The sequence below is a fragment of the Colossoma macropomum genome, unplaced genomic scaffold, assembly GCF_904425465.1.
Source record: "Colossoma macropomum unplaced genomic scaffold, Colossoma_macropomum, whole genome shotgun sequence".
In the NCBI taxonomy this organism is placed as follows: domain Eukaryota; kingdom Metazoa; phylum Chordata; class Actinopteri; order Characiformes; family Serrasalmidae; genus Colossoma; species Colossoma macropomum.
Genome location: NW_023495007.1, coordinates 1,513,913 through 1,534,439, shown reverse-complemented (window position 1 = coordinate 1,534,439; position 20,527 = coordinate 1,513,913). Strand labels below are relative to the sequence as shown.

The 20,527-nt window shown below is 41.4% G+C and overlaps 2 protein-coding genes across 2 annotated transcripts; both read right to left on the bottom strand.

The window, feature by feature from the left end:
- Positions 1–458: 458 nt before the first annotated feature.
- LOC118800875 (olfactory receptor 1J4-like) lies at positions 459–1,424 on the bottom strand. The gene has a single exon (XM_036561038.1). It carries the CDS (start codon positions 1,422–1,424, stop codon positions 459–461), a length of 966 nt encoding a protein of 321 aa, XP_036416931.1.
- Positions 1,425–2,181: 757 nt separating this feature from the next.
- On the bottom strand, positions 2,182–5,690 carry LOC118800830 (olfactory receptor 1468-like). Its single transcript, XM_036560973.1, has 3 exons — positions 4,703–5,690; positions 4,260–4,273; positions 2,182–2,187 (listed from the first exon to the last, which is right to left on the bottom strand). Exons 1-3 carry the CDS (start codon positions 5,688–5,690, stop codon positions 2,182–2,184), a joined length of 1,008 nt encoding a protein of 335 aa, XP_036416866.1.
- Positions 5,691–20,527: the final 14,837 nt, after the last annotated feature.

Below are 20,527 nucleotides of genomic sequence, written 5' to 3'. Positions count from 1 at the left end.
TGCCACAGATCATATAAATTAAAGTGCAACACATCATATAAACGAAAATGAATAACAAGTAATACTCAGCTTCATCTTTCAGTTTCAGTTGATTTTCATGTGTTAGAAACAGTTGCTAGAATTGGATGGTAAAGGATTTATGAAGCTTTACAGTAGGTGGATTTGCATCAGTTATATAAAATTCCAGAGATTAACTCATATCAAGAAAACAAAGTAACTATCATTATCAAAACATCTAATTATTAAAGTATCATTGATTTTCTCTTAGATACTAAGGCCATCATTGCAACAAAGATACTGCACCAGTAATGTATCTGTCCTGCTGTGAAAGAAGCTAAAACTGTAAAGCAGGTAAATAGTAAATATGAAAAAAAAGAGAGAAAAATTCTCTGATTTATGGCAATTTGTCAAACTACAATTCTTGCATAATTTTAATTCTTTGCAATGCTTTTCACTGGCTAGTCCATTGCAAAGTTCACCTTGACTCGTTTGTAGAGTATTTTAATAGACTGCAATACCTCCTCTGTCTTCAGAGTATATATAATGGGGTTTAACATAGGTGGAATTGTTTGTGCTAGAGCTGAGTTGATTATTCTAGTATTTGGATGTAGATATGTTGAAATAGCAGCCATATAAATGCTAAAGATTGGTAGATAATACATTGCCACTAATATGAGGTGGGAAGTGCAGGTTTTCATAGCTTTAATTCTCTCAGCACCATGTGAGATCTTAAGCAATGCAACACCAATACAAACATATGAGAAAGCTATTAGTAACAATGGAATGCAAAGCACAACAGCAGTATAGATACTGCCCATCATGTAATTAGGAGAATTATCATTACATGCTATTCTGTAGATGGGACCATGATCACAGAAATAGCTGCCAACAGTAGTAGATCTACAGAAGGACAGTCTGGTAATCAAAGCTACAGAAACAGCAATAATCGTTGCAGAGATGATCCACATAACACCAATGATCAGAGTCATTGTGGTTTTGGTGACAATCTCATGATACCTCAGAGGAAAACATATAGCAATTACTCTGTCAAAGGCCAAAGCAAGCAGAGTAAAGGACTGCATGATCATAAAGAGAAAAACAAAAAACATGCTTGTCAGACAGTCTTCATAAGATATGTACTGGTTCTCACGCAGAAACATGTCTGCATACTTTGGAATAAGAGCAGAGCTTCCAAACAGATCAGACAAGGCCAAGTTGAAGACAGCTATATACTTTGCTGTGTGCAGAGTGCGTGCCAGACATATAGTGCCCATTAAAAAAGAATTCCCTAAAACAGTCACAGCGTACACAAAACACAAAAATACATAGTAATACTTTGAATGTGGCATGTTGTACAATCCACTGATGTAAAATGTTGGGGGGTGAATAAATGTTGCATTGTCAAGGGACACCATGGAATTCATGTCAGGAGACTGGTCTTAAATAAAATGCAAAAAATAACAGTTGTAGACCCTTCAAACAGTTATCACACTACGACTCATCCAAATATCAATGCAAATAAAATTATTATGAGAATGTATAACATTAAAAAGACAAATAAATATAAAAAAATACTCTCTGTAAAAGTAATCAATGTATATGAAATGGCTGCAGGATGTAAAAAAAAACAATGCAATACCTTTTGCAGCAGAACAAAACCATCTAGAGTAGAATTTCAGGTGAGATCAAGCACATTTATAACTGACCTATGTATTCGTCATCCTCAAAAGCACACCTCCAGAAACCCACAAACCTCTATAGACAAGGTTGTTTGCTAGACTGGAATATATCTGCAGTAATTAAAAAATGCAAGGATGGATTCTCTCATAAATGAAACTACTATAAAAATAGAGTGATTGTGGGTCATGGGTTAAGTTTTATTTTAGCTGTGTCTGCAATTTAATTACTCCAGCAGTATTAAGAGTAAGAAAGGCACCCAGGCCTGAGTTGAATGTTTGCAGAAAATGCTGCCTGCCAGTCACCCACATATGGATAATATTTGAAGGTAGTGTAGATCAATGAATATTTTTGTTGTTTTTCATTTTTCCATAATCTTCTGTTTCATCACTGATAGAACAAGAACAAAAAAAAGTCCTAATGCACACAGACTGTTTTTTGTAAACATTTAACTTATATGTGATTGTTTTGAATAATATCTAATGAGAAAAAGCCACTGTAGCCTTAATCCTGACACACACAATATGGGATGCAGTTTCTGACAAAATCGGATTCAAGACCATTTAGTCAAAGATCACAGGAATCATTTTGCCAGGGGTTAATCAGTAATGATAAATCATAAGTAGTGTGAGCCGGTGAGAAATTACATTTGATAATCTTATCCTCGTTCATTTAACCCCCTTAAAATCATGGGATTCGTCTGAATGAATTTCTGGTGAATGCACGTACCGGCCAAAATAATACAGGTAACCGTATTCAATACTGTTCTACCAATGAAGAAGTTTATTCACTGTTTCACTGTGGGAGGCTGAATTCAGTGAACCTCACAGGCCAGGCAATTACCATTTATCAGGCAAACATTAATGCAGAAAGAAACGGGTGAGCTAGTCCTACCCCAAGGCTATGGCGTGGGCTAGCTAGCCTATATATTACTCACGTAGTTTGATCCTGAATGTGTCTCTCCCCCACCATGGATGGTAGAACAAGCTGAATGCATCACTTTTAACCCCCTGCCCCCCACCCCTGGAAAGCGATCTCTTTTATTAACAGAACTCCACACACCACCCCCACAACCCCTCATACCACTCAGGAATGTGAAATTTCAGCAGCTTATGTGGTGCTCCTGTGAGGTGGAATGCATGTTTCTTTCTAGTATTATTTTGGCATGTACATTCATCTGTGTGGGTTGCAGGTTTTCATAGCTTTAATTCTCTCAGCACCTTGTGAGATCTTAAGCAATGCAATACCAATACAAACATACGAGAAAGCAATTAGTATAAAGGGTAACACTTTACAATACTGTTTCATAGTTAATAAGTAACTAATCAGGTAATAAGCAGGAATGAATGAGTAGTGCTGCATTAACACTTAAGTAACTACTCTTAACTACCAAGGACTGCTAGTTAACTACTCAGTAGGTAATAGTGAACTAATGATTGGGGTAGCTCACTATTAACTAAACAATAACTACTGAGTCTCATAGAAAATTACTTAGTAACTATGGTTTCTAATGTTCCTATGTGTCCTGCCTCCAAATTCACTTGATTCTACATATAACCAAGTGATTATGTAATTGCTGTCTGTTATATAATGAATGCGGTGTTACTGTTCTTCATAAGGAGCTAATGATGATTAGGAACAATATAAAACAAAACAATGGTAACTCATTATTAATAAACTAGGAGTTAATAATGATCAGGAACAGTATAAAGTGAAACACAGGGTAACTCATTACTAATTACTAGGAGTTGATGATGATCAGGAAGAGTATTATAAAGTGAAACATAGTAACTCATTACTATTGAACTACGAGTTAATTATGATCAGGAACAGTATTATAAAGTGAAACACATGGTAACTTATTATTAATGAACTAGGAGTTAATGATGATGTAGAACAGTATTATAAAGTGAAACATGGTAACTCATCTACTCACTCTAACTATGTGTCTGTACGTTTTTTTTTTTAATTATGCTTAATAATCTCCTATTTTCTTTTAGTAATCTCTTTTTGTATGTAGTGTACCTTCTTGTGCAAATAATTAATAAAAAAATAATAATCTACTATGTATGTTTTATGAAGCACAGCAATAATCTTTGTTCTTAACTCCTTGAGTTAAGATCTACTTCTGCCGTTTAATCAACTCTTCTCTGTTAATAACATGATGTTTCAAAGCAGTGCATATACTAAATGTATACACAACATGATATAACAAACTTGAAATGTATATGCTTTTATTTGGCTTATGTCACAATCCTGTTTGAAGACCTATTTTCAAGAAAACACATGAATAGGAATACACTTCACACTTACAGACAGAGTTGTCTGTATATTGTCCATTTATTACATTGCTGCCTGTTTTCTGGCAATGCCAGGGACTGTGATAATGAATTGAGAAAATTTGCTTAAAAAATGAGTGAGTAGTAGTGAACTGGTGGTTGTAATGTTTCAACATGTTTTGTATATTTGAGGATAATGACAATTGAAACCTAAAGAACAAATGTGGGGTTAAAAACAAGACATTTTTGGAAATATTTAAAGGAGACATGGGAATTAGGCCTAATTAAGGGGAATGTGTAAACTTTCAGTGATTTCTCTTTAAATGAGCAAAAATATGGTCCTTTTACACAGTTAATAGACATGTAAAGTTATTTTTAAATTAATTACTCTATTATTTTTTGTGTGTTTCATGAATTGCAACTGCCCCTTCTATGTTGTAGCTGTAGTTATAGGTCAAAATAATATCTACAGAAATTAAAACCTGAAGAAGAAACTTACTGAAGGATCTAGACATTTATTCAATAGTTATTTGTTCAAATATCTACCTGAAAGCTAAAAAAATAAATGTTCTTATACAAATGTATACAAAGTCATTAACTTACAGTACAAACAGTACATTAAACTACAATCATGAGCCTGCCTTATTTATAATAAAAAAGTAATTACATTATCAGCCAGACAGAAGGCATTTGACATTTTCCGCTCATGCCAATAGGTGAAGCTATAGTTATTATATTGTTTTAACTCTTTATAATGCTTTGCACAGGATCTTCCATTGCAAAGTTCACCTTGATTCGTTTGTAGAGTACTTTAATAGACTGCAATACCTCCTCTGTCTTCAGAGTATATATGATGGGGTTTAACATAGGTGGAATTGTTTGTGCTAGGACTGAGTTGATTATTCTAGTATTTGGATGTAGGTATGTTGTGATAGCAACCATATAAATGCTAAAGATTGGTAAATAAAACATTGCCACTAATATGAGGTGGGAAGTGCAGGTTTTCATAGCTTTAATTCTCTCAGCACCATGTGAGATCTTAAGCAATGCAACACCAATACAAACATATGAGAAAGCTATTAGTATCAATGGAATGCAAAGCACAAGAGCAGTATAGACATTGGCCATCATGTAATTAGGAGAATAATCATTACATGCTATTCTGTAGATGGGGCCATGATCACAGAAATAGCTGCTAATTGTGGTAGTTCTACAGAAGGACAGTCTAGTAAGCAGAGCTGCCATGCCAGTAATGATAAATACAGCGATAACCCACATAACACCAATGATCAGAGTCATTGTGGTTTTGGTGACAATAGCATGATACCTCAGAGGAAAACATATAGCAATTACTCTGTCAAAGGACAAAGCAAGCAGAGTAAAGGACTGCATGGTCATAAAAAGAAAAACAAAAAACATGCTTGCCAGACAGTTTTCATAAGGTATGTACTGGTTTTCAAGCAGAAACATTTCTGCATACTTCGGAATAAGAGCAGAGCTTCCACACAGATCAGAAAAGGCCAAGTTGAAGACAGCTATATACTTGGCTGTGTGCAGAGTACGTGCCAGGTATATAGTACCCATAATAAAAGAATTCCCTAAAACAGTTACAGCATAGATAAAGCATAAAAACATATAGTAATACTTTGCATGTGGCATGTTGTACAATCCACTAATGTAAAATGTTGGGGGGCGAATGAATGTTGCATTCTCAAGGGACACCGTGGAAGTCATTTCAGTAGACTGTTCTTAAACAAAAGTAAGATAGTAATAGAACATTCAAACAATTAATTTCAGTACAAATCATCAAAACATAAATGCTAATAGAAATTATTAATAGACTGTATAACATACACAGTAAATCAATAGCAAATGACAATCTTTTTAAAATTAATCAGCACATATGAAACAAAAGTACAGAATGTTAAAAACTAATCCAAAATAGTTTGATACAATACCTTTGGCAGCAGGACATAACCCTTCGGAGCAGATTTTCCAAAGACATCAAAAATATTTATAACCGACTCATGTTTACGTCATCCTCAAAAGCACACCTCCAAAACAGACACATCTCCATAGACAATGTTGTTTGCTTAACTAGAATACATTTGCAGGGAGTTAAAAATAACAGTAGATTGTCTCATAAATTAAACTGATAAAGTTAAAAATAAATCAGGACATAATGTATAAGTCAGACAGGGACCACTACTCAGGCCAAGAATGTAAGTCCAATCCTGGCCATGCACAAAATTTATATAAACCTATTTATATATATTTTTTCATAATGTCAGCAAATAAAAAGATGACAACACAGGAAACATTGCGCTTTAAAGGTGAATGCTTTGTCATCGAACAGGTAGCTAGGGAGAACCGCCACACACTGCTACTGCAGGGATAGGGCAGGGATAGCAGGCAGGTCACTTCTCCCCATATATTTCCACTTGATGGTAGACAGTAACTCTTGCACTCTTAACCCACAGCCCAGAACTGAATGACACAAATAAAACATACACACATCATCACACTAACAACAATTTATTTACACATTAAAGTAACTCCTACCTCACACAGCACTTCCCAAGAGCCTCCACACGTGGCTGCTCTGCATGGCCATACCTCCCACACGCCACAGCAATTCAAGTGGTTCGCTACTAAATAATCATAATTTTGTTGCAGGTACAATTATTCCAACATGATGCCAGATATACTGACCATGCAGTAGGAATTAAAATAGGTTGCTTTCTTCACTACAATGTTAACTAGGTTGTAGGAAATTTGAACACAAGCCAAGGTTTACTGTAATGTTAGCTAAGATAACTAGCTAACTGATAATGCACAGGCAGTGTTCACCTACGGAAGCCAAATGAAAACTGTCAGCAATTGAACAAAACACAACATTAGTAGTTTTCCAAGCGTGTTCACAAGCAGTAATTTATCACAATTAATGAAAAACACCTTAAATCTGTGACACTTCCAAAACATCCATTTGTCCATTGCCCTCTGCCTTTAATGTTGCAGATTTAAACTTATGCACCCATGGAAAGGTAACTAGAGGCAATGGGGTAACTCAACTGCTGGGTAAAATAAATAACTCAGCAACAGGTTCACTCCCTTAACTCAAATGTTGGGTAATGGAATGAGAGAGGAAGAGGAATATTCCAACTACCTGATCTTGGGTAAAAATAACTCAGCATTTTTTAGAGTAATGATGATCTTATCAAGTGTGCAAGCTCAGTAGTGGGTAGAGTCTTACAAAGCATATCTTGATGTAAAATAAGAAGAACAAAACAATGTTGAGAAGGGAGCTACTGAGGCTCTAATTAAATATGGATTAACCTTTCATGCCCTATCTTCTTCTGTGAAGTCTGACGAGCACTCCCGCAAGGTTGTTGACTACTCTGTGATCATTGCAGATAACAATTTTCAAGGTGGATCCCTTTAATGTACCGTATCTTTTTTTAGAACATGATGTGGAAGACGGAACAGACAGCAGCAAGGACAGGCCTCATTTTATGGAGCAATACATGAGCAGGCAGCCCTGAGTTGTCTCCATTTGGAGCCAGATTACATACACTATATTGCAAAAGGTATTCACTCACTCATCCAAATCATTGAATTCAGGTGTTCCAATCACTTCCATGGCCACAGGTGTATAAAACCAAGCACCTAGGACTGCAGACTGCTTCTACAAACATTTGTGAAGGAATGGGTCACTCTCAGGAGCTCAGTGAAATTCCAGCGTGGTACCGTGATAGGATGCCACCTGTGCAACGAGTCCAGTCGTGAAATTTCCTTACTACTAAATATTCCACAGTCAACTGTCAGTGGTATTATAACAAAGTGGAAGTGATTGGGAAGGACAGCAACTCAGCCACGAAGTGGTCGGCCACGTAAAATGACAGAGCGGGGTCAGCGAATGCTGAGGCGCATAGTGCGCAGAGGTCGCCAACTTTCTGCAGAGTCAATCGCTACAGACCTCCAAACTTCATGTGGCCTTCAGATTAGCTCAAGAACATTGCATAGAGAGCTTCATGGAATGGGTTTCCATGGGTGAGCAGCTGCATCCAAGCCTTACATCACTAATAGCAATGCAATGCAAAGCATCGAATGCTGTGGTGTAAAGCACGCGCCACGGGACTCTAGAGCAGTGGAGACATGTTTTCTGGACTGACGAATCACGCTTCTCCATCTGGCAATCCGATGGACGAGTCTGGGTTTGGCGGTTGCCAGGAGAACGGTACTTGTCTGACTGCATTGTGCCAAGTGTAAAGTTGGAGGGGGGGGTTATGGTGTGGGGTTGTTTTTCAGGCATTGGGCTCGGCCCCTTAGTTTCAGTGAAAGGAACGCTTAATGCTTCAGCAGACCAAGAGATTTTGGACAATTTCATGCTCCCAACTTTGTGGAACAGTTTGGAGATGGCCTGTTGAAAAGGCGTGAGTTCAAAATCTCTGTGGTCTACAAAAATGGCCTCCTATCAAGCCTGAAGATTCTTATGCACTTCCTCACTGGATGCTTTAATGCCATGTATAACATGGATTACATGATGGAGCTGGATAATATAAACATGTCCACCATCATTGCAAAATAATGTAATTCATCATTGCATTAAAAAGACAAAAATGGCAAAGCATGGCATGTGAAATTCAGGAAAAGCAGAAAAGAAAGCAAAGTTTGCAGACTTTGAGCTTCATCAACAAGCAAGCAACAACATAATATCACGTTGAGATACATAAAGAGCAGTATTGTGACATAGACACTAGTAAAGTCACCCAATAAATTCGAACACCTGAAAGGCTTTACCACTATTAGCAAATTCAGTTACTGCCAATGTGAGTAACAGCTCCAGTAGTGCTTTCAGCAAACCATGCCTCTTTTGTCAAAAGAAACATACAAATAAGGAGTAGTCCTGACCTACAAAAGCTTAACTTTCTGTCTGTACCCAAACAAAAGACAAAAGGAAAAGGAAAGGCACTTTCAGTCACAAGTGGGTTTATAAGTCCTGAGACAGAGACATAAAGGTCCTTGTTGCTAGCAATGTGGACTACATTTTTGCCATTGTACCTGTTTGTGTCAAGACAAGGTAGGGCAGCCAGATGACAATGATGAAGATCTAGGCATTTCTGCACCCTATGACCCTCTGCTAGTTCATGTACTAAGGAGCTTATGAGAGAGCTCAACATCAGTGGTACGAAAGTTGACATACTGCTACTTATCATGGATAAAGAATGGTTTGTCACCAGTGACTGTCAAGTTTTGAGGTTAGCACTGTGGGCAGGGACAAACCCCAATGCAAAAGAATGTGGACAAGTGGCCTAATTTGGAACAGGTTAAATTGATGCAGAAATAGGGCTGCTAGATTGGGAAAAACATGCCTGAGGCAATAGACCTCTGTTAGGTCATTAGTAGTGTGGAAAACAGATCTTATGCAGTGTGGACCATGTTGTTGGAGACCAAAGTGGTTGTTGATTTGATTTAACATCAAACAGGTTATCAATGGCTATGCTGAATGAGCTGTGGAAGTAACAGTTCAGGTGTAACGTTCCCTAAATGTGATCAAGAGGAGCAGCTGGACATGTCAAGAGAAGATCACCAGTTCAATGATCTGGTCTTAAAGTCAGTGAAACCAGTGGATGGGCATTGGATTGTTCAATGGAACTCGAAGAACAGATCAGATAAGTTGCAAAGGTGTCAAATAAAGACTGTGGTACCCACTGACCTCAGATCGCAATATCAGAGCCTGTCTAAGACAGCTGCCAGCTTTCCAATGTGTGCCGCTGTTAAAAGAACTCTAGTTTCAGCACCACTGTTATGGACATCCAGAGCATGTGTAACAAAAAGATCCTAGTGTGGCTGGCAGCAGTTGATGAGAGGCAGCTGAATGCTAGCCAGGGAGAGAGAGGAAAAAGCCTTACTCTCTGGGGAGCATTTCAGAGGTGATAGTCAGACTAATCTCTTTTAGGATTAGGATTAGGGCCAGGGTTAGGGTTAGGTTGTGGGTAAGGTTGGGTAAGGTTAGTTTTTTTCATAATGAAAGTAACATATTAACAATACATCTTCTTAATGTAAGTAATGTATCAACAGTACATCTACAAAATATTTACCACAATGTATTCAGATGCTTCACTACTGCTACTTCACTGATATTTTGTTGTGTTACTGATACTCTGTTAAAAGTTTATTAATTATCTACAAAGCACCACTCCAAATAAGGTGTTGCTAAACCTAATACTTTTTATTTCCTTGTTACTTAAATTAAAAAAATGTTAACTTGCCTTACTTGGGTTTTGTTTGGTCATACCTTTCTCTTTAGAGTGCCCTGCTTACATTGATGGAGAATGCGGGCATTGCGCTGATGGTGCTCTGTTTACCTCTTCTTTCTGAGTAGTTAATATTTGTTGTGTATGTGTTTCACCAGGATGACCTGGTGACTGAGAGAAATGAGCCCACATAATAAGACGATCATGTAACTGTACAGGAACTTGTCTTGAAACAGTCTTGTCAGCAGGACAGTGATGAGGCACACTGACATTTTCTAAAGCTCTTTCTATTTCCTCATCGATTCCCCAGTGAAGGGCAGCTATTTGAACTGAAGGAGGAAGTATGTGTTCAGACTCTGACTCATCCCTCTTTGACTCGCTCTGGTGAAGTCTAGATAAAGCATCAGCTTTGGTGTTGTTGGAGCCAGGACAGTACAAAATGTTAAAGCAGAAACGTGAAAAGAACAAGACCAACGGGCCTACCTTGGGTTTAAGTGTCTTGGGTTTGTTTAGCTGTATGTAGATATTTCAAATTCTTATGATCCGTGAGTACTAAAAAGGGTGATTAGCACCCTCCAGTCAATGCACCCTCTAGAGCCAATATCACCACTAAAAGTTCTCTGTCACCAATGCTATAGTTTCATTCAGTGGAAATGAGCTTGTGAGAGTAGAAAGTAATTGGATACAACTCAGAGGAATTTCCACTGTGTACAGTATGTAAAGCACGAACACCCATGTCTGAAGCTCCACCTAAACAACAAATGGGAGAGGTGGATCTGGATACTTTTTTATGGGCACTGTAGTAAAAGCTATTTTGAGTTTCTGAAAAGCACTTTCTGCTTCAGGGCTCCACACTAGTTTTTTGGCTACGCCTTTGAGTTGAGCAGTAAGAGGAGCAGCAATGGAGCTAAAATTGTGAATAAATCTAAAATAAAAATTTGTGAATCCCAAAAGATTTTGCAGGTCTTTTTAACGGAAGTGGATGTTGGCCAATTTACAACTGCTTTAACTTTGTGATCGTCCCTGATGATCCCGGACTCACGAATAATGTATCCTTAGAATGCAACCTATTGCAGATGAAATTGTAGTGAACACTGGCTGAAACTTTACCTCAAGCAGAGTGTACCCAAAAGTTAAGGGCCTTTTGGCTCCAGCAAGTCTGGGAGTGAGGCGTAAAGCTGTCGGCTTAATACCCCCAACCCCAGACTCTTTACAGCTGAATCGACAACCAGCCTCCCCGCTCCTTTGACCTGGAGGGCAGCAGGACACCTACGCTGGAATGTGACAGATGGCTCCCCAAAGCACTGTAGACAACTTTTTAAGTAACAGAAAGTACATTTCTAAGGCGTCAGACGGCCACGAGGCGCCTCCACCCAATCACTGACGGGAAGGCGCGTGCCCGCACGGAGATGCAGCATGCACGGCTAGCGAGGAGAGGAACCACCGCGTGAGCTCCAGCCTTCGATCAAGTCTGTCCTGAGACGACCCCGCCTGAAGTCAGCCCCCGACTCCAACGTAAGCTGGTCCATCAATTTGCAGTCAGGGCCCTGATGCCAATTTATTTAATAAGAGAACTTTTATAGGTACATCCAGCCATATAGTTATTCCCGTCCAGGCTTAGGTTAATTCTCTAGAGGCTCTCCCAAGCGACTCCCCAAACTACACTGCCTCATACCATTTAGCCGCAAATCACTCTAACTTACTCGAGCTATTTTGTCTTTCATTACTATCACTTTGTTTTGTTTTGTTTTCTTGTCTTATTTTCTATTGTTTATCATTGAATGTAGTCCAAAAGTAGTTTGATATGTAGCCAATAAATTCCCTTTTCTGAAGCATCCTTGGTGCAAGCATTTCTCTCTCTTGCGCTGGTCTGTAGACTTCAAATAAATCCGGGTTACCTCACACCCTCACATAAGGTTCTAGCAATAATAATGTTAAAGAAATTGCAAAACCTGTTACAAAATGGCGCCCAACGTGGGGCCTGGTGATCTTTGATTTTTACAGACCATTGTAAGCGAGCAAAGTTATTCCGCCCTGCTCTGCATTCACCCTTACCAGCTGAGGGCTTGTATTATCGTGTTAGCCATGTAGCATTAGCCTTGGCAGGCAGCTCCGGGTGTATTCGCTATCGCGACTAGGACCATTCTGCCATTGTAAGCTGCCCAGCGCTAACCTCATAGCTTTGTTGTTTACGTTTCCTGCGTTTGCCATTGTTCATGCGATAGCAATGCAATGTTAGCTTCGGGTTAGCGGCGGTTTGTTTACATCCAATACTGCTGTTAGCTTAGCCAAAAGCCTTTGCTAGCCTCGCCCTGCCGCTAGCATAGCCTCAGCTTAGCCCCAGCTTCACCAAAGGCCCTTTGCTAGCGCAGCCAAAGCTGGTTTAGCTTAACTGAAGGCCCTTTGTTAGCTTCGCCCTGCCGCTAGCATAGCCTCCACCTAACCAAAGGCACTTTGTTATTATAGTCTGACAGTAACTGCAGGAAACTACCTCACTTCAGTTTCCAATTTGGATGTGAGCTAGGGTGTCTTGCTGTCATTCCTTCAACATTAGCTTTGAGTAACTATAACTTCTCCTCTCTTTACCGATTTTGTGAAACTACTTCATTGAAACTCTACAGCTTGGGTGTGAGTTATGGTGGTGTGTTATTTCGTGTCTATTAGTCTGAACAAGCTTGTTATTTGCCAAGACTTGGCACTACTGTAGGCACCGCCGTGTGCCCAGTGTTTGTTTAAAGAGGTACTGTACAGTCGATTGCGCCGCCGTGCGCCTTATTATTGCATGCATTAGCCTTAAGAAGGCCTTAGTGTAGTCCGGTTGCACGAGATTCTGCTACCGCCCACTTCACTCCAGATTGCGGACTCGATCAGCTGCGAGACTCCAGCGATCAACTCCCTTTCGGAACCTCCTGTCGTCTTTGAGTTGTAGGGTTGCTACCTACCCGGAGGCGGTCACTTTAGTGATAAGGGGGCATTGTAAGCTTGCATTCAGTTCCGACAGCGAGATTCCTGTCCGTTAAAATAGGCAAGCTCCGATACTGCTTAGCTCAGTATCTCTATCATAAGTTGAGTAATAATTCAACTGTTTGTGAAAGTCCAGCTGCAAAGGTCAGAGTGTAACTCTAGACGGAATTAAGTTTTAAAGCCTACCGCGAAAATTCCGGTATGTTGAAATATCTGTTACTAGAGATAACCTATATGTAAAGTGGGAACTGCCCACAACCTGAACGGCACTGATTGCGATAGTTCCCTAGTGAGCTCTAGGCTCAAACTATCGTGTGTAGTCGAATTCGTGTGGCAAAGCATCACGGAGGCTGGGGTCTGTGATTCCCAGTGTTTGTTGAATAAGTTGCTATCTAGTGTTTGAATCAGTGCCTTGCAGATAGAGGTGCTCTTTGGCGCCCTCCGGTGTCCGATTCAGCATATTGCAGATAGAGGTGCTCTGTCGCCCTCTGGCATCAGATTTAATGCGCTGCAAGTAGTGAGTGAAGGGAGTCGAGTTGGATGAGACTTAAGTTGGGACTCTGTTGCCTTTCCAATACGGTTTGTTTCTGTGTTACCTTGTTTGTGGTTTGATAAACACTCTTGAGATTTTAACTGTGATTTTGCTAAACAGTGCTTTACCCATTTCATTAGAAGGCTTTGGATCTGTGCTTTGGTCAAAATTGTGCTGTTCCTTGTTTATAGACATCTAGTGAAGTTGGTTTTGGTGGTGGTTGTTCCCCTTTTTCACTTAGTATTCTCTAACCACTGGTAACTGTGTTTTCCCTTTTGTGAGTCCCTTGGTACAGTCAGCTCCGGCTGCTATTTACTGTAAGTAACTAACCCCATGCAGTACTATTGGACATCCACCTAATAGCTAAACGGTACCAAAGTAGTTATAGGCTGGTGCTTGATTTAAGTAATAGATGCCCATTGTCTTTGAACCAGCTGCCAGGGAGCATTACTAGTAAACTACAGTCCGTAGCAATAAACGTAACTAAAGACCGGGTGACAAATTACACAATCATGATTCCTAATACTGGTGCATTTGCCCTTGGAAAACTAGCGGTGGACCTTAAAGCCCACCTTGAGGCTAATGATCAACAAAGTCGGGAATATTTTGACACTGTATGCAAAATAGCCATCACCGCTCTAGCTCAACTCACATCTACTCACAAAGAGTTAGAAAATGCCCACGAGCTGGCTGCAGCCGCCTCTCCGGCGAGCCAAAAACAATTAGGAGAGAAAGCAAGGTTCACACACAGAGCCAAGGAATTAGCCCACCTCCTCTCTGCATATGAGCAAAATTTAGACGCCGCTGAAATACAAGTTGCGATACAAGATCAGGAAGCCATCGAAACCCACAAACTCCTTAGTCAAGCTCACACTGAAATAGGATGGTTAAGAGCAGAACATCAAAGAACCACAGAGGAGCTGGCCACAACTAAATATAAATTAATGGTTTCCCAACAACTGCAGCTAAGAACAGAGAGCGAGCTGATAGAGGTCAAGTTCAAGCTTGAGACAGCTCCACAGCAACAGGTAAATAGTGATAGCAATTTCACATATGTTCAAAAAGAACCAGAGTTCTCTTGCGAGGTAAACTGCAGCCAAACCACTGAGCTAGGGATTTCCCCTGATCTGGCAGAGCCCACGTCTCCTCAGCCGCTCCACCAGCTGTGGAGCCCCCTTCACTCTCAGGGTCCCTCCTATGGGGACCTGGACAAAATTGCACGCAATATAAACTATTTCGAGCCAACTCCTGATGGTTCCAATGACATTCATGGTTACCTGAAGGATATAGACTATTTTCTGCGCAGGTTCCCACATGCCACGGTAGAGGACAGAATTTACTTAATCAAAAGAACTTCCAGCCGGGAAGTCAGCAGCTTTATTGAGCGCCAGCCTAACAGTGTTAGATCTCACTATGATGTTCTTTGTCAGGCCCTGATAGAGGAATTTTCTAATCATTTGGCACAAATGGGCTTAATTGTGGCTCTAACAGTTAAACAACATAGACAAGAGTCACCCCAACAATACTACAGCCACCTTCGGCTAGTTTATTTTGGTTCGCGAAACGAACCAGGGAGGGAGGAGGACCTAAACTTTAAAACACTGTTTGTCCAAAACCTCCACCCCACCACGAGTTACTATCTCGGGATTGCGGCTTGTCCACGAACGTTATCCAGTAGACAATTGCGTGATTTAGCCCTAAGAGGGTTCGCAAAGCATCTACAGGCCTCAAGCAAACGGACAGAGACCCCAGAGGTCCTCAATCTTGATACTCAGGGTTCATGCTCAGCCCTTTCACAGAGGCGCCAGACCAACGTTCCAATTATGGTCGTTACCGCTCCCGCCCGCTATGGGCTGACAGAAACCAAAACCGCTTAGACTTCGCGTCACATCCAGTTCTACCCAGATATCAAAACCAGGTTCCACCAAATGAAAGGTTAAAACCACAGACCTGGAAGAGAGGCAAGGACAATAGACGTCCCTACCAAACAGCACACCCATGGGGTGAATGTAAATGCAGCCCACCTTGCCACAACTCTGAGGGTGCGGGACGGCTAACCCACCAGTACCTGCGTAAGAGCAGTAGCCTGGAGGGTAAATCTAACACACTGAAACTTAGTTTAAAGGACTTAAGATTTCTTGAACAGGTGGATCATAGAAGGAGAGAGGACAGTTACACCAAAGGGTTGTAACTTTGTTTGTTAGTGGCCGCATAAATCAAAACCTTCAAGGAATCCGTCTAATTCATTGTTGTAGCTCTCCACTCCTGCTTATAGGCCATTTTACAGCCTATGCACTGCACCATTTAAGATAGATAAATGAGCCCGGGGGGGGGGTTGACTTGAAAATTTTCTGTTTCAAATAAACTTTAGTATGGATTGCACCATAACCATGTACGTCTTTCTCATCATGATAACCTGTCTGAACAACCATAATTGTCGTCTTGACCTCTTTTGCTATGTTATTGTTGTACTAGAGCCGAGTTTAGCAATTGCTCTGAAAGTGTAATGTATAGGTCCTTGTTCTGATATGAGGTCCTCAGTACAGCCTTAAACAAACATATATGCTGTGTATTCCTTTCCTTTTCCTTTACTCTAGATACACCCAACTTGTAAAGATGCTCCTGGCTGATATGTTACAGGGAGACAGGTCCTCAATGGAGAGCCTACCCATGGGAAAGCTCCCCATTTATCTAGTCTTATCTCTTGGTACAGAATGTTCTCGTCGCCCAGTGACTGCTACGCAAACAAATCATTGGCCACTGTTGAGGTTTAAACTTGCCATCAAGGATGCTTTGTCAACCTATAACTAACAAATGACCACATCAACCTAGTCATGTTCAATCAGTGACATACAGGCTTACCCCCATTAGACCTACAGAATGGCGTCCACCTGACTGTATAATTGTTGGTGTCCACTAACCACTGTTTACAGCCACCATCGCACCAGCGGTCTGAAGTCCTGGTAATCACCTTCAAACCGTGGGGGGGAGATGTAGCGAACACTGGCTGAAACTTTACCTCAAGCAGAGTGTACCCAAAAGTTAAGGGCCTTTTGGCTCCAGCAAGTCTAGGAGTGAGGCATAAAGCTGATTTACAGCTGAATCGAGAACCAGCCCCCGCGCCTCCTTTGACCTGGAGGGCAGCAGGACACCTACGCTGGAATGTGGCAGATGGCTCCCCAAAGCACTGTGGACAACTTTTTATCTTAAGTAACAGAAAGTACATTTCTAAGGTGTTTGTCCACTCCAAACTGCAACCATTCGATAGAACTCTTTTTAACTAAACTAGACATACCAAAACGGAATTTGTACGACTTTGGACGGCAAAATTCCAACTTTCTAAATTCCCTAGGGATCTCAAGCATGGACCCACAGCACCCCCAAGGGGTGAAACCGCAAATTACCGCATCACCACCATAAGGACTTGTGCTTATAAGAAGCCAGAAACTTCGTGCTTTGTTTGCTTGATTATCGACGTTTCTATGATCTGTAAGTAATACTACTTGTGGTATTAATCTTGTTGTTGGGTAGTACCTAGATATTACCGGTATCTTTTTCTATTGTTACGCGCTAGAAATACGTAGAGTATAACTTTGATAACAGTCAGACCCAACCATTTAATTGCTATGAGTTTAGACCATTGACCAAGATGTATCCTGAATGTGGTTGTCTTTTCTTTCTTCCTTTGTTCCTTTCTTTTTATTGTTGATTTTATTTTTTTTTTTCATGCATTGGGGCAAATATTACCTGTGTTCTTTGACATGTATTGTGTATCAGGTAACAAGGGTTAAACTCTCTCTTAGAAACATGCCTGAATATCCTAATTGATTTTGAAAGTTAAACCAATTGGGTGATATAGAAATGTTCTTTTTCTTTGTTTAAACTAGCTGAAACAAAGGAGGCAGTGATTTTGGGGAAGGCATTCCTCAAACTATGCACAACCAATCAGAGAACCTTAGGTGAGGAGAACCTATCAGCACTCTGGCACCACCTCCAAAGGGTAGGGTCTCCAGCCGAGCAAAACCAGAGTGCACTGCAAAATTTGGGAGTGCCGGCCTAGGTCAGAAAGATAGGTCAGAAGTATTAGGACGCTAAATTTTCAGATCTGAAACCTTTGTTTATTTTGTAACTTGCCTGTTCGTCTACACACCTTAAGTTGGAACCACCCTCAGAGAAGGAAGGTGGATATCTCTGGCCAGAGGGAATATATCCATAACTTTCGATTCTGCTAAAGAGAAGCAGTTAGTCAAATTAGTATCACCAGCCTCAGAACACTGATTGCAACCTGAACCTCGCCAGCGGAGTGGGAGCGGTTCTGACGCCACGGAGACCCAGCATCGCACCCAGAGCCATGCACTGATCTGTGAACAGATTGACCATCGAAAGGCTGCCCAAGCTTCACCGTCAGACGGCCACGAGACGCCTCCGCCCAATCACTGACGGTGAAGCATCTGAAGCATCCTTGGTGCGAGCGTTTCTCTCTCTTGCCCTGGTCTGTAGACTTCAAATAAATCCGGGTTACCTCACACCCTCACATAAGGTTCTAGCAATAATAATTTTAAAAAAATTGCAAAACCTGTTACAAAATTCACCTTTTCCCCCTACATGTACAGCTGATTTTCGAGAAGACGTTGGAGAACATTCCAGCTCTGCTCAACATGAGTGTCATAATCTGGTGAATAAATTAAAATGTCATCTATGTATGCAATAATGGAGTTGCCTATCATGCCTCTGAGCACGTCAGTAATGAACAACTGGAATACTGAAGGTGCTTTGGACAAATCGAATGGCATCACAGTGTATTCATAGTGCCCCCTAGTGGTCACGAACACAGTCCTCAATTCATCTCCTTTTCTAATTCTGATCAGGTTGTAAGCATTTCTGAGATCAAGCTTTATCAGTAAGCCTGGATACAATGAATGCAGTACAAAAACAGACAACAGTCCTAATGGCAAATGGGGCAATGCAGGCTAAGCTAAATCAGAATGAGAGAACATGAGCTGAAGATCACTACATGAAAGACAAAAAAGGGTCAAAAAGAGGTCAGGCTAGAATCTCGAGAAAACAAGCAAGAAAACAAACCAGGAAGCCAAACACAGAAATAAAGGCTTGGTAATGCACAGTAGACCGATACAATACTTCGCAATGAGGCTACGGACACAAACAGGGCACAAACAAATAGGCACTAGAACAGGTGTGTATAGTGATATAAATTACATGCCAACAGCCAAAGTGTGGTTAGTTGATGAGAACAATGAGTGGCCCCTCACAATGAGGATTATGTCTGACCTGCCAGTCCCTCTCCTCTTTGGGCAGGAATATTCAGGCTTCTTGGGGCCCTGCCTTTGCTGTCAAAAGTCAAAGACACGAAACTCTGAAAGGCACTCATGCTTGACATTCTGTTCTGCTGATGGATGGGGCGGGGGGGCGAAAGCAGAGAAGGTGAGCTGACATTTCAAAAGGCTAGAACTAGATGATCTTCAAACACAATTTGAAACATAATCTCTATCAGGTACTCAGAAATGCATGAAGATGCTAAACCATTAAGAGATTTGAAAAAACATATAAAATTCTAGTCTGTATTAATATTCCTGCATTTTGCACAAGTTGTTTGTTGTGCTTTTAGGACGCCCCATGAACAGTGCACTACAATTGCCAAGTCAAGAAAACAAAAGCATGGATCAATTTCTTAGCATCCTGCAGATGAAGATAAGATCAAAGTAGCAGTTGGGAGAGCAGAGAATCCCAGACGACCCTGTCCCGCGCAACCTCCTCCAGCTCATTCCAGGGGACCCCCAGTTGCTCCCAACTTGGAGATGTAATTCCTCCAGCAGGTCCTAGGACAACCCTGGGGTCTCGTTGCAGTACATCATACCTGGTACACCCCCAGCGGGAGGCTTCGAGGGGGCATCCGGATCAGATGCCCGAGCCACCTCAACTGGCTCCTCTCAAGGCAGAGAAGTAGCGGCTCTACTCCGAGCTCCTCCCGGATGACTGAGCTCCTCACCCTATCAAGTAGAGTGTAGCCCGCCACCCTGCAAAGAATGCTCACTTCCACCACTTGTATCCATGATCTCATTCTTTCGGTCATTACCCACAGCTCATGTCCATAGGTGAGGGTTGGGATGTAGACCAACCAGTAAACAGAGAGCTTTGCCTTACGGCTCAGCTCCCTCTTCACCACTACAGTCCCATACAGTGACTGCATTACTGCTGCCGCCTGTCCCAGCCTGCGGCCAATCTCATGATCCCTCTTCCCATCACTTGTGAACAAGCCCCTGAGATACTTAAACTCCTCCATCTTGGGGACATGCACAGTCCTGCGAAAACAAATGCTGCGGTGCATTTACTCCTCAGCAGTGAGCATGCAGTGAGCAGTATGGCTCCTCCAGTGTATTGTAGAGCTCCCCACAGCACACCACATTAAGTCCCTCACAACTGGAGGGTAGGGACAGGGAAAGCACGATGGTGCTCATACTTGCCCTTCCGCTCTCACTGTCTTCCAAATGCTGTTTCTGCATGCCTCCACCACTGTTAACTGATCTAAGCTAGACAATGGTCACCTTCCAGTTGTGTGATGTGCCACTCGCGGTGTGCAAGCATGCTGTTCGCAGTAGCGATATCAGCAAGCTCCTGATGGCAAGCGTGATGAACTGTTTGTAGTCCATGCCTCACTTGGCCCCCTGCCCATGGCTGCTGCTGAATCTCCTTAGCTGGCATCGGTCTTGCCACCAGCCCAGGCTCACGGCGCCACCCAGCATGACGCTCTCTCTCTCTCACAGCACTGACACCTCCAAGGCCACCAAAGCTTTGGGCCA

What these genes read in the sequence shown, in the direction of transcription:
- LOC118800830 (XM_036560973.1), bottom strand. Translation starts at nt 5,690, where the DNA reads ATGACTTCCACGGTGTCCCTTGAGAATGCAACATTCATTCGCCCCCCA.
- LOC118800875 (XM_036561038.1), bottom strand. Translation starts at nt 1,424, where the DNA reads ATGAATTCCATGGTGTCCCTTGACAATGCAACATTTATTCACCCCCCA.